General features: G+C 37.8%; 1 protein-coding gene across 11 annotated transcripts in view; it reads left to right on the top strand.

Annotated features, from left to right (window-relative positions):
• The window catches only part of Nrx-1 (neurexin 1), a 629,819-nt gene that overhangs the window by 251,614 nt on the left and 364,291 nt on the right, over positions 1–13,914 (top strand). For 9 of the 11 annotated variants that reach the window (XM_069131031.1, XM_069131033.1, XM_069131034.1 and 6 more), the window contains one exon: positions 3,523–3,582. The exons of the other annotated variants lie outside the window; for them this stretch is intronic. In XM_069131031.1, the coding sequence (XP_068987132.1) occupies positions 3,523–3,582 (60 nt within the window). The remainder of the gene's footprint in view (positions 1–3,522; positions 3,583–13,914) is intronic. 11 annotated transcript variants of the gene reach the window in all.

The following is a 13,914-nucleotide window of genomic DNA, read 5'->3' on the forward strand; positions in this document are numbered from 1 at the left end:
GTAAAGTTGTATAATATACAAATTTGTGTGCAAGCTGAAGTCCATTCGTGTAACTACAACTCGCGCGTACTAATTCCGACGTGAACAACGAAGAAATAAAGAAGGAAGAATTCTTAAGAGATTAATATGAAATTACAGAAAAGCAGGACGAGTTCGATCGTCAAAGTGTCTTTTTCGATCTCTTCTATCGCGTTTTATCTACGTTTATCATCGTTATCTTGCGTTTATCATCTACAATTAATGAAATCAGTACGAGTTAGCATTAGGTTGCGATATTGTGGTGAGAATTTTATTCTCGAGATGCTGGAGAAACTATTTTCGCGCATTCTTGTGTGTAAATTTTATGGACAAATCTGATCAACATTTTCCATCGCTGCTTTATTTCCCTCTTTTACGAAATTCGTCAAACTTCCTGAAATAATATCGAAGTTTCCGATCGTTGTTTTTCGCCACTGTCTTCGTTTTCTTCATATTTCCAGCTACCAAAAAATTGCAGAGAAAATTGTCGAATCGACAAAAATCAACTGCAACGTGCGCTACGATCTACTAGGTTGTCCGAAAAGTTTTTTTCGTTTCATAGGGTGATAATAGACGAGCGACAATTTCTGTTTTATATTATTTTATTGAGTTAGGTATGATCCATTTCGTTCTATTTCTGTTACTATGTTCGTGCATGAAACAAAAAACACTGTGCGTCTGTTATTTCCTTGTAAAACGAAAGAAACTTTTCGGACAACCTAATACCTTCGCGCGTTGTTGTATGTAAATTTTATGGATAAATCTGATTAACATTTTCGGTCGCTGCTTTATTTCCCTCTTTTACGAAATTCGTCAAACTTCCTGTAATAATATCGAAGCTTCCGATCGTTGTTTTTCGCCACTGTCTTCATTTTCTTCATATTTCCAGCTACCAAAAAATTCCATATCGATAACAGAGAAAATTGTCGAATCGTGAAAAATCAACTGCAACGTGAAGAACAGTAAAGAAGAACAGTAAGAAGAACAACGAAGAATAGTAAACGAACAACTAAGAGGCAGCGATAGTTGATCGGAATTGTTAATTACTTTGATGCTTGTTATGCTGCATTACAAATGAATAATGATGACACGACTGAACTTATTCAACGATCTAATCAATTGCAGCATCGTCGTATTATTACACAATGGAAACCAAAATTTGCACGCGATTTCGATCAAACACAAAAAGGAATCGCGTGCGGACTCACGATACTGTACAGAAATTGCGCAACGAGCCGTTTAGACAGCAACGCGTTACCGATTAATCGGCTAAAATTCCGAGAAAAAAAAACAACTTGTCGAGGATCGGTTCGATGTTTTCTGTTAGTCCTCCATCATCCACCGCGATACTTTACGCGCGACACGCGCTCCAAATCTCCGGGTATCGGGTTACAGCGTTGCGGCGATCGAAGGGACAAACTTTTTTGTGGAATTTCGATGGCCGAGAGGAGGGAGACCGGCGGAGGTTGGCGTATCGGTCGATTCCGAAGCCGGAGGATCGCGTGCGAGCCAGGAAACGGATTATGGTTTTTACGAGGCGCGAAAACGCGATAACTCGGCGAGAAAGAAGCAGCGGCAAATGTATCTTCGATTGTGTATCGGACACTGTGTATCCCGATATTCCCAATGGATATGTTTTATGTATCGCGCGAGTCGCTTGCAATTTATACTCGAGACGTTTTTTTGCGTCGCGCAGAGATACGACAGAAACTGCGCTCTGCGGTTGCAGTTCCTTCGCATCGAACGTACGCGAACTTGGCGAGATCCCGCAGTGGCTCACCGAAGTATTTAAAATTACAGAAAGTTTTTTTTCATGGAAATGGAATTATTAGTTTGGAAATATTAATACACAGAAGTTTTTTTACACATATACTGTATGGTTGGAAACATTTTGAAACTTCATTGGCATTGAAAATGTATTATATTCATTCGTTGAGAATGTTGGAGAATTCGTTTGTTGTTTGGTCGAATAAAAACGACGCGGAAACAACTTTCTACTTTTACTTCGCGTGACGTATCGAAAGAAAAGACGTATAGTTTGGTAGTATCGTCGTTAGACGTAATAGGAGGTCGTTGCTGGAATACAAAGAAGATTGAAAGTGTTACTATGGTGGTTTGTTTAAGAATACAGAATAGACATGTTGTTCCTCGATGTTCTTGAGACGTAACGTATGACTTGACAAGCATATTGTAATCGTGTTATTAGAAATATATCAGGATATAAGCTGTCAATGTTTCCAATAACTCATTTAATAAAATCCTTATCTCTTGGATGATGACAAAAATTTATTGAGTGCCATCAGACGATATTTAATATCGTCGATATTTAAGCTTCTCTACGAAAATACGATTCGACGATAAATATTGACAGTGTTGCGTTGGAAATATACAGGGTGGTTGGTAACTGGCGGTACAGGCGGAAATGGGGTGATTCTACGCGAAAAAAGAAGTCGAAAATATAGAATAAAAATTTTTCGTTTGAGGCTTTGTTTTCGAGGAAATCGACCTTGAATTTTCGCTCGGTACGCGTGCGGTACGTTATAACGGATCTCACTTTAAATCATTGTCTCGATGGAATTTAAAAAACAATTTTTTTTCTTTTTTTTTTATATTTTTCCATCGAGACAACGATCTACAGTGAGATCCGTTATAACGAGACGTTATAAGGTGCAGGCGTACCGAGCGAAAATTCAAAGTCGATTTTCTCGAAAACAGAGCCTCAAACGAAAAATTTTTATTCTATATTTTCGACTTCTTTTTTCGCGTAGAATCACCCCCTTTCCGCTTGTACCACCAGTTACCAACCACCCTGTATATTGATCGTCTGAGGGCACTCTTAGATCGAATTTCTCGCACCAATGTGTCTTATACTGCCTTTTTCACAATCTCATCGCCTTTCGAAGCTAATTTCATTTGTCAACAAGCAAATGGATAAAAGAATGCTAATTAACATACATTAAATTAAATCAACCTGTTGCCTTATGATATCGAGGCTTATTCGTGTTATCGATTGCAGTTTCCATTTAACAAAATTACAACTATAACGATATGAATAAAATTCATAACAAACTGCAGTTTTAACTATTTAGTTTGAACACTGTCGCAAACGCTAAACACTTATCGATGAATACTAATTCCAAATTTCCCACCCTATGATATCGATATTCAACGAGAGCTGCCGAAAAAGAATTACAAGGCAAGTAAATTAAAATTGAAAGTGAAACAATTAAAAATGAAAAAAGCTCTCTGATAATTTCTAGCTGCTGGAGTAGCAGCCTATTTGCTAAATAAAATCAGCTTGCACTTGCCGTGCGATCTAAACCTTCCACCGTTTTTTTTTTTTTTTCTCGTAGTTATCATTCGCCTCATTCGGCAACTAGCATCGAATAAAATTCGTTTGAATTCAGCCGGAAGGGTGTTCGGGTAATTTCGTTCATCCACATATCCACCAAGCATGGTTCAGTTTTTTACTTTCTTTCTCTCCTTCTTTCTGTTTACACATAGAAGCATGGAGCACGGTGCTGCCTACGGCGGGTGCTGGTGATTACTGGGCGTGGGAATACAGTGAGTCACGCTAATTACTAAGCTAAAGGGACCACGATAATGTAGTCCGGAGTAGGTAGACGTATCGCTAGTATTGATCAGTAGATCGTAGTAGCTCTGGTTAATGCATTCCGCTCCGTATCTCGTTCACCCGAACCATCATCCGTGCTATTTCTTTATTTTCTTAAGAAACAGTTGCGTCTTAAGGGGGTTTCCTGAATTAGAATGTTCTAAAACAGCGTCTTTTTGTGGGTTTTTTTTTAGAAGGGAAAGAAGAAAATGAAGTTATTGAATTTTGAGGTATGGTTTTATATATATTTAACGAATGCAAAAAAATTGTTTGTTAAGTAAAATAAAAGAATTAGAACAGATTTCTAAGTCTGCTTTATGGGCTGCAGTTTTCAATCGGCGTGAAAGATCCACCACGTAATTCTTGACCGAAACAGAAAACCAAAAAAGGATTAAATTATTATATATTTTTCTTCTCGATGAACTATAAAAGTTCGTCGAAAAGTTTGTTTAAATAACTGTTATAGCACCTCAAAGTTAATTTTTTCTTTTTATAAAACACATTTCTTCTTTAAACCCGCCAAAATTTTTAATTTCACACTATTTTCTGCCTCTTTTTTAATTCATCGTTGAACTGTAGAAGTTCGTCGAAAAGTTTATTTAAATAATTGTTATAGCACCTCAAAGTTTAATTTTTCTTTTTATAAAACACATTTCTTCTTTAAACCCGCCAAAATTTTTAATTTCACACTATTTTCTGCCTCTTTTTTAATTCATCGTTGAACTGTAAAAGTTCGTCGAAAAGTTTATTTAAATAGTTCATCGAGAAGAAAAATACATAATAATTTAATCCTTTTTTGGTTTTTCGTTTCGTTCAAGAATCACAAGGTGTATCTTTCACGCCGATTGAAAACTGTAGCCCATGAAACAGACTTAGAAATCTGTTCTAATTTGTTTATTTTACTTTTAAAAAAAATTTGTTTGCATTCATTAAATATATATAAAACCATATCTCAAAATTCAATAACTTCATTTCCTTCTTTCCCTTCTAAAAAAAATCACAAAAATACGCTGTTTCAGAACATTCTAATTGAAGACACCACCTTAACGCGATGGAATAAAGCATTTTCATGACACGACGATACAGCCGGATTTTCCTCTATCAACTTTCCAACAGATCGTTGCATGTGAAATGGCCAATTTCGTGAACGCGTGCCATCTTTAGAAGATCTATAATAAGTATTAACTTATTATAAATAATTAGCCATGTCACTGCGCCACGCCAGAAAAAATTACTGAAAATTCTCAATGCGAGAATTAATTGTAAATTTTAATAAATAAAATAAAAAAAAAAGAATCTTTAGAAGAGTCTGTTGGTTGTAGAATTTGCTCGGTTGCCTATGAATTAGACATTCGTATGTGTTTTGCGAGCGAATTTCAAACTGCAGAATCTCTGTGGATGATCGTTGTGTATAACGCAATCGATTATCGATCGCCAAGCAGCAAATTATGTTAACGAATATATTTTCTATTAATGTCAGGATTAAATGCAATTGGAAGTATCTTGCAATGTTAACGCAGCTTCCTCGAAAGCTGCATTAGCGTGACAAATTTTTAATTAACAGATACGAACGTAAAAATTATTTCTACCTGAACCAACGAAAAATTATCGTCGTTTCACGATATGTCGCGTGTAGCGGGAATTCGGCCGTTTCATCCGCGATAATCTGATGATCAGAATTGGTTTCCACGTGCTACCGCAAAGGATGCTAATATCCAAACGTAATTAATCGTGTCAGCAATGTACTTTGGGTTGTTAGAACGTTTGTCAAAGATTTTGATTAATCTGTTCGATTATTGCAATTAGTGTAGACACAAGAATTAGTCCATTCGTCCTACAATTATTGTTGACACACGATTAATCTCTAAAGTTAGATCACCAAGAATGTAGAATCAAACGATTTACAGTCGAGTCGATGATCATTTGTCTAGATATTTTTAGAAAATTCTTACGGTGCACAATGTAGAAACATGAAACGCGATAAGCGTAACCCAAGTTTATCGTTATTTCAATCAATTGTCGCCTAATTTCGTTCGAAAACTGAATGACCAAGTGGTATAAAAATAACGCAGCAACGACGCTTGTTATTAAAACAACATCTCGCGTATGGGGAAAATTTCAATCTGAAAATACCTCGTGGATATTGCAGCTTTTAATGAACTACAGCTTCGAGAAATATACAAAAGTGGCGGAACATCGTGGTAATAACGGCAGTACGTTATTCGAAAGAAAATAAAGAAAAAGGAAAATGTATATGTACGCTGCAGTAAATTTTACGTCTGCAAGGATAACAAGGGTTTGCCCAATTTCTCCGAGCAATACATAACAACGCCTTGCTACAATGTTGCAATTACGTTGGTTAGTCGCTGTGTTACAAGCTGCATTGTGGACAATGATTTAAGGGTGAAACTAAAGTCGATAAATAATGCGAGAAATTTAAAGTAACGCCGACGGAGAGATTAATCGGTAAATTGCTTGCATCCTTTCTAATCTTAGTTGCTCCATGAGGCAAAGCGTAGAGTAAGATAAATCGCAGCTCGCTCGTCTGATTAATCGTTCTTCCCCATAGAATGCAGATTGCCCTCGATATACACTTTAGTCGATACCAGCTAAGTTATCATAGTTTGCTCAATTTTTCGTTGCTGTTCCGCCATATTCCGCAGCAAACACGATGAATCTCGTCCACCTTCGACCAGAGGCTCGTCAGATCCGTGTAACGAAGTAGCAAAAATTCTCTTTGGAAAACGACTGCAGAGATCAACGAGGAAGAGAGAAGCGTTCGAATAATTCGCCGTTTTTGGATTGAAACGTATGGATGGATGGCCACGTTTCGCTGGTCGAAGGTGCGCGTGTTTTTGAAAATTAACGCGTTATTAGAGATGCAAATGATGCGCGATTCGAAAAGGTTCATTTAATATTCAGCGGATAGCAGGACAATTTAAAGTACAAAGGCCGAGCCAGCTCGATGCATGGGACGGAATTCAAGCTGGAAATTGAAAAGCCGCGCGACAATCCTGACCGGCCGTAATTCATCCCTTTTGTGTCTAGATTTGTTTCCAATGAAGACGCATTGTGCAAAAACGTACAATGCCCGCCAACTTTCTCTTCCATATGGTAATTAGCTCGTGTAATTTATTCGCTGTCCGTCTTAAAAGTTCGTTACACGTTCGTGCACGATCTGCAAAAACGTCGTTTTTACGTGGCCTTTGATCCGTTTCATCTTCTCCAGTTGCTCTTGGGTCTGTCGTTGCTACATTGCTGAAACAACGTTTTCTGGAAACGTACGTTGACACGTGGAAGATACGAAAGATCGGTCAAATTAAAGGGCAAACGTTTCATGATGCAACAAACAGGCTGTTATATGTGTTATAATATGTATAATGTGTAAATAATTAATAAAAATCAAATAATATAATGTATAAATAATTGTAATAAGAAATAATAATAACAGATTATAATTATATGTATTTAGATATAATAGCTACAGGTAATTATAATAAGAAATAATAATAACAAATAATAATTATATGTATTTAAATATAACAGCTACAGATAATTATAATAAGAAACAATAATAACAAATAATAATTATATGTATTTAAATATAACAGCTACAGATAATTATAATAAGAAATAATAATAACAAATAATAATTATATGTATTTAGATATAATAGCTATAGGTAATTATAACAAGAAACAAGCACGTTATAATTAGTTGTAATTAAATACAAATATGTAGAGTAAGTTATTTTTTCGCGGAATCTGCGCGTATTTGGTAATTGCGAGACGGATGATATCGAAACTTGCCATTCTCGTGAGTTTGTGGTTTTTCGTGTTGCGAGAAAAATCATGTAACTTGCATAGGAAGCTCCCCACTCACGACTACTCAACTCGACACCCCACTCACGACTACTCAACTCGACTCATCACTCACAACTACTCAACTCGACTCCCCACTCATGACTACTCAACTCAACTGTTCACTCACAACTACTCAACTGGACTCTCCACTCACAACTATCTCAACTCGATTCTCAACTCACGACTATCTCAACTCGACTCTCCAGGTGACTGTCAGGCCCTTTTTGACCTAATGGCACTTAGGCCTTCCCACAATATCGTTTATAGTCCACTGATATTTCTTAGGCCATTTGTCCACCATACTATAATAACAAATCTGCTACAAATTTTACCTGGAAAATCGACAATCGATTTCCTAGCTTTTCAGTAAAATAGCTGCCGGTAAAGCAAAGCAAAAGTAAAAATATTGCGTGGCGGGTAATTTGAATTCTATAAAATTTACATATATGTATGTGTATACGTATATGTGAGGTCAGATATTACGGAGGCACGTCTGTGTGCCTACGTACAGATAAAGGGTGTCCCGAAAATCGTGGTACAACAGGCCAGCTGATGATTGTACATGCAAAAATAAGTCGAAGAAAAGAGAATCAAATTTTTCATTAAAGTCTTCGTCTTCGAAAAAAGCGACGCGTACTAACTAACTGCAAACTCTGAGCTACGAAACTTCTGTTTCTACTCGTCTTTGTATTATCAAATCCAAAGTGTGTCTCGAGGATAGTAGTAGCGTTGAGGAATTAAAAGCTAACATCGTTTCAGCTTCCGAAGGTTTAAAAAAATACACGTAACTCGTTACAGGCTGCGCATAATAAATTAGTTTCGAAGAGCGCAGCTGTGCACACTTCAACTTGGTCAAAATTTCCAACGCTCGTTACGTTAATCGAAAGATTTTCAAGAAGCACCGATCTTATCTTTATTTATAAAACTACTCCAATTGAATAGAAAATAAAAGAAAGTAACAATACGTACAGACCGATATCGCGGAAGTAAGATAACAGCAGCGGGAGGAAACGCATTGTCCATGTTTAACAATACAAAAGAAACAGGAATTTCATACGTCAAAGCTTCCAGTTAAAACACGGCTCCCTGTTGGATTTCCAAACTCGTTTCTTTCTTTTTCGAAATCGAAACCTCCGCATTGGCACGTACTTTTGCGTCAGAATCGCCACTCGTGCTGTTGCGCCACCACTTTTCCTTCGTAATTTTCCTGTAAAACGTATGGTAAACCATACAATATTCGAATAATCGAGACAATAGCTGTTGGTCCCATTAAACATGTAAAATTGAACGAACTGCCGAACGAGAAATTCGTCGAACGATTTGCAGAAATACTTGGCGCGTCTGTGAGAAACGTTGCAGCAAAGCAGAAGCACAAAGTTGGAAGAACTCGCGGAACGAAGTTTAAAAATTTTAATCTAACGCCAGGTTTTCATATCGCGAAATAAATGATGAATGAAGCTTCGACTTTCCAAAGTAAAGCGCGGCCTCGTTTTTTAAAACAGTATTTCAGTCTTCGAGTACGCTTTTAAAGAGATTTATCGATTACTCGACGAGCACCAAGCACCTATTTAAAATACCATTCATAGTCGCCTGACTCCGGACGTGATCATGCGCACAAAACAAACTAAATTCACTGTGACGTAAAAGCTGGAAAAAAGATGTATCGTCCATCGCGAGGATCATCCCCGTTTCCTTCCATTTTACTCTCAAATCGAAGAACAAACCGTGCACAAGCCCTTAAATCTAAATACAATGAAACGTGCATAAAAGGCGTTAAATTTACCGACAAAAGGAAAACACGACCAAGTGTCCCGTCCTTTGCAAACATCGCACGCCTTCGCTTCATTTCCATTTTACCCTCCGAGCAAAGAACAAACGGGAAGCAACAAAAACAGAGGGAAAATCAGAGATTCATCGCTTCAAGCGAACGCGTAAAATTATGCTGGCCAGGCACGCGATCCGCGACGAATCGAGAGCAAAATAAAAAGGAAAAAACCCAGTCTGGCGGAAACGGGGAACCCCAGGCAGAAGCAGGAAAATAAGGGAGAAACGAAAATGCTGCACAGGCTGTTTCACGCAAATGGGCCAAGCATAGCCGCGTGTTGCGACCTCTGAACTGCTTGGCGATCGGTTAAATCGTAACTGTTCGGTGTTCCAACGTTTATTTTCAGGTGTCTTATTCTCTAAGTGCCTGGTTCTTGTGTCCCAAACGTCAGTCTAGGGATGTGTCTTCGTCAACGTTCTCTATGAGATGGCAGTCCATGTGGATCCAGTCACGCGACTGTCGAAGTGTCGTGGTGCGTCACGTGCGCACCTGGTCGAGGGTGCGCAGCATCGTCCCGTGGTCTATGGTCGAGTTCCCAACTGGTGTCCAAGTTTCTGACACGTGGTTTGCTGTTGAAGGGATTCGTCGCGCGCTTAAAATGCCAATCGAGTTGTCCACGTGGTCCGAGCTGTTAACTTCACGACGCACACAATGCGTGGGAAATTGTAACTTGTGAAAAATAGCAGATACGCTGTCCGTATGTCGCGAACTCGGGAAAATCTTCATCCTAAACACCGTGAAACGTCCGATACATAGACGGAAGAATCGGCGATGCGGAGTTAAACGTGCTGGGACGACGCATCTCATTTGGTTTGCGCGCCTACGTGGAAGGTAGTGGCGCGAATTTCAAAAATAGAATATTCGCTGACATTGTTTCCGGCAGAATAGTCGAACATACTCGCGTGACAGTGGCTAAGGGTAGCCAGGCGAGGTTTAAAGTCCTTCCATGGCCGTGGTAGAACGTAATATTCTCTCGGCTTGGGATTTATGCCGCAGTGGTGGCGTGCACGGTGGGAGAAATTGCGGCGTGGGGTGGTGGACAAGGGTTGGGGGTGGCTTGCTGCCTCCCTCGACCACGCCAGCAGAGTCGCTGGTAGATTATAAACAGTCGTTTTGTTGCGTTGTTAGCAGATGTCTGACGCGAGTGGAACGCGCAGAGAAACAGGCAGACGGAGAAAGAGAAGAGAAAAGAGGGTGGTGTTGGGGGTGGGCCGGTCGCTAATTAAGTTTTTCACGCAGAAATTCGTGGCGCTGGTCTCGCTGGAATTCCTGGTGGCGCGACTCGATGAAAAATCGACGAAAGTGGCCAGCTGTTTTCGTCGCGCACGACACGGTATCGCGTTGTGAAACGCGAACAACCTCCAACTGATGTTAACTGAAGATAATTAAAATAGCTACCCTTATGTAAACGGACGTTTTTCATGGAAATTGAGAGACGATGTGTCCCTTAGAATGGGATTGTTAACGGCTGGTGATTCGTTAGTTCGGTTACGAAAGGCTGAGAATGCCCTGAGAGTTTGAAAATATTCTCCAACGACATAGTTTTATTTCCTTTTTTCTTTTCTTTTTCGAACGATTTAGAGACAGTTTATTAAATCGTTGTTAAAGCACGGAGTTTTAATCGTACGTTTTGTTGCGTTTCTGGTATCGGTGGAAAGCCACGGGAAAATATTAGCATGTTTTTTCCGACGTGTGTATTAATAAAATTAAATAATTAAATAAAACAGTTTCTATTGTTACATAGTTTTTATTATTAGCAATAAAGCTGTGCTGGTATGTTGCTATGAAGGTTTAATTCCTTTTATCGTGCCAGATAAAATTAATAATAGTTGACGAACTATTGTTACGATAATACAAAAAAAAGTACATTTCCTACTATTAGTAAAAATAGTGGAACAATAATAGTGCGTTTCCCTGAAATTTTCTTCTATTATCTCTATTCAATTTAATTGTTTACAGCTGATAAGATATGTATCTTCAAATATTTATATTTCCCAAAAAGAAATTTTCCTTCCATTTTTCCTGACCTATATATCCACTCAATTACATTTCATCGTGCCGGATAAAATAAATAATAGTTGACAAACTATTGTTACGATAATACAAAAAAAAGTACATTTTCTACTATTAGTAAAAGCAGTGAAACAATAATAGTGAAAATTTTCTTCTATTTTCTCTATTCAATTTAATTATTTACAGCTGATAAGATATGTATCTTCAAATATTTATATTTCCCAAAAAGAAATTTTCCTTCCATTTTTCCTGACCTATATATCCACTCAATTACATTTCATCGTGCCGAATAAAATAAATAATAGTTGACAAACTATTGTTACGATAATACAAAAAAAAGTACATTTTCTACTATTAGTAAAAGCAGTGAAACAATAATAGTGAAAATTTTCTTCTATTTTCTCTATTCAATTTAATTATTTACAGCCGATAAAATATGTATCGATAAACAATACGACAATTTATCGGAAACATCCGATCAATATCCTGTCCTATTTTTCACTCAACTTTAGCAATTTTTAATTTAACTTCTGCCTCGTTCTTCATAATAATTCAAGTAATCACATCTGCCAATCTTCGACGTTCATTTCACACATTTCTCATTTAAATACAAATTTATCAAGATTTTCGAAGAATAGTTGCTCGGACCGGATGTAATCGTCATTTAAATTTTCTGATTATTGATCAAGAAATCAACGAGTATCGTGTAAACAGTGGAATTTACAATTCGGTAGGTTGCACACTGAAATTACTTAATGTGAGTCTATTGTAACCAATACTCGTACGAAATGTACTTGTACCTCAGGAGATATGCAAATTAACGACTAAACACTGCGTCCATGTAGAACTGCTATCGATACGAAGGACGAAGGGTTGACCTAGTCTTGTCTAAATAGCCACATAGACGTACATTTAGTTTACACCCGTGGTGACCCTCCTTGCTTTGGCGAATTACCACACCAAATGTTTCCCATTAATGTATTTTACTCTACACACTGACGCAAAGTGTTTCCAACACTACGGTAAATTTACTCACAGGTACAAAATAGTCTGTATTTTGAGCAGAGGAATAGAATAATCTGTTGTTGATGATAGAACAAGAGTAGCAGAATTGCTTGAGTCGATGTTTATTCTTTGTTCGAGTCAACATAAAAAAGCATTAAACAACGAGTACAACAATCTTTAGAAATTGTTTTAATGTAGAATGAAAAATAATAGAAATAATTGGTAGGTTACTTTGACAGGGATTTGATATAATTCGAACAAGATTTATAACTAAAAAATAATGAAAACTGAATTTTCTCGAGTTCTTAACGAACAACCATACTTCGATATCGAACATGTAATTTACCAAATAATCACGCTATTTATATGTTGAAAAATATTCTGAAACAATTTCTAACTTCATCTCGCCTAATTCATAAATAAACTAAACCTGCCGTATACCGCATAATAAAAATGACAATTCCAATATCATCGCATAATGCAATCTCGTTATAACATCGAATAACGTCATTTGCGATTAAACTGTCGTCTTTCAGGTTCCATTATATCCCATCAAAAAGTCAAAAAAATTATCCTACCCTTTTAAATCCTGAAAAAAAAACAGCAAATCGCTCTAAAAAAACACACACACACACAAAAGCACGCTCTAATGTCTCTCGTTTGATTGGCAAATTAAATAAAGCCAGAGCGCGTGAATATCTCCCACTTGCAGAAAATATCGCGAGCCAGTCACCTAAACGGGCCGACATTTATCAAAAATACAATAGCCTCGTGTGTCAACCGAAAGCTCGCCGCGGCAAATCGACCTAAACATCTATCATAAATCATAGCGGAAGAAATCTGCATAGAGGGATCAAGCAATGAAGCTATTCATACATTTTAACCAGTGCTTTTGTCTCGATATCAGGCGAGCGGCGAAATCATAAATTCAATAGTCGCCACAGGCGGTCCAAGTGCGCATTTCGCGGGCTTTCGCACGCGAGATTATCCGCTAGCTTATCGCGTCGGCGCCGAGCTTATTTCACCGTGTTATTCGCGCGAAAATACCAATAAGACCAAGTACCCCTAACGATCTAGGGGAAGTAGCGCTGCTGCATCCGGCTCATCTACAGGGTGATCCTCTCGTTAGTGGCTGGCAGTGAGGAAAATACTCGGACAAGAGCGTAGCTTGGCATTTCTAAGCTTTGCTTATTATTATATGATGTGCAAGCAGCAATAAAAATGGCTATTATGGTACGTTTATGGTACGTTATATTGGTAGTGGTTATAGTTGGAACAGTGGCTCGTGACTGTTCAGCGAATTATTCATGCTTGCGTGTAGATGGTGAATTTTTATGCAAATTCGCATTTTTGAAAATACAATTAAGCAATGGAATGTAGAAAATTGTTTGATTTATTAATATTATGAAAAACATTACATTTTGCATATTTTATGCAGGGTGGTTGGTAACTGGTGGTACAAGCGAAAAGAGGGTGATTCTACGCGAAAAAAGAAGTCGAAAATATAGAATAAAAATTTTTCGTTTGAGGCTTTGTTTTCGAAAAAATCGACTTTGAATTTTCGCTCGGTACGCGTC

Source organism: Bombus flavifrons, chromosome 17 (genome assembly GCF_040668555.2).
Source record: "Bombus flavifrons isolate JBK064 chromosome 17, iyBomFlav1_principal, whole genome shotgun sequence".
Classification (NCBI taxonomy): Eukaryota; Metazoa; Arthropoda; class Insecta; order Hymenoptera; family Apidae; genus Bombus; species Bombus flavifrons.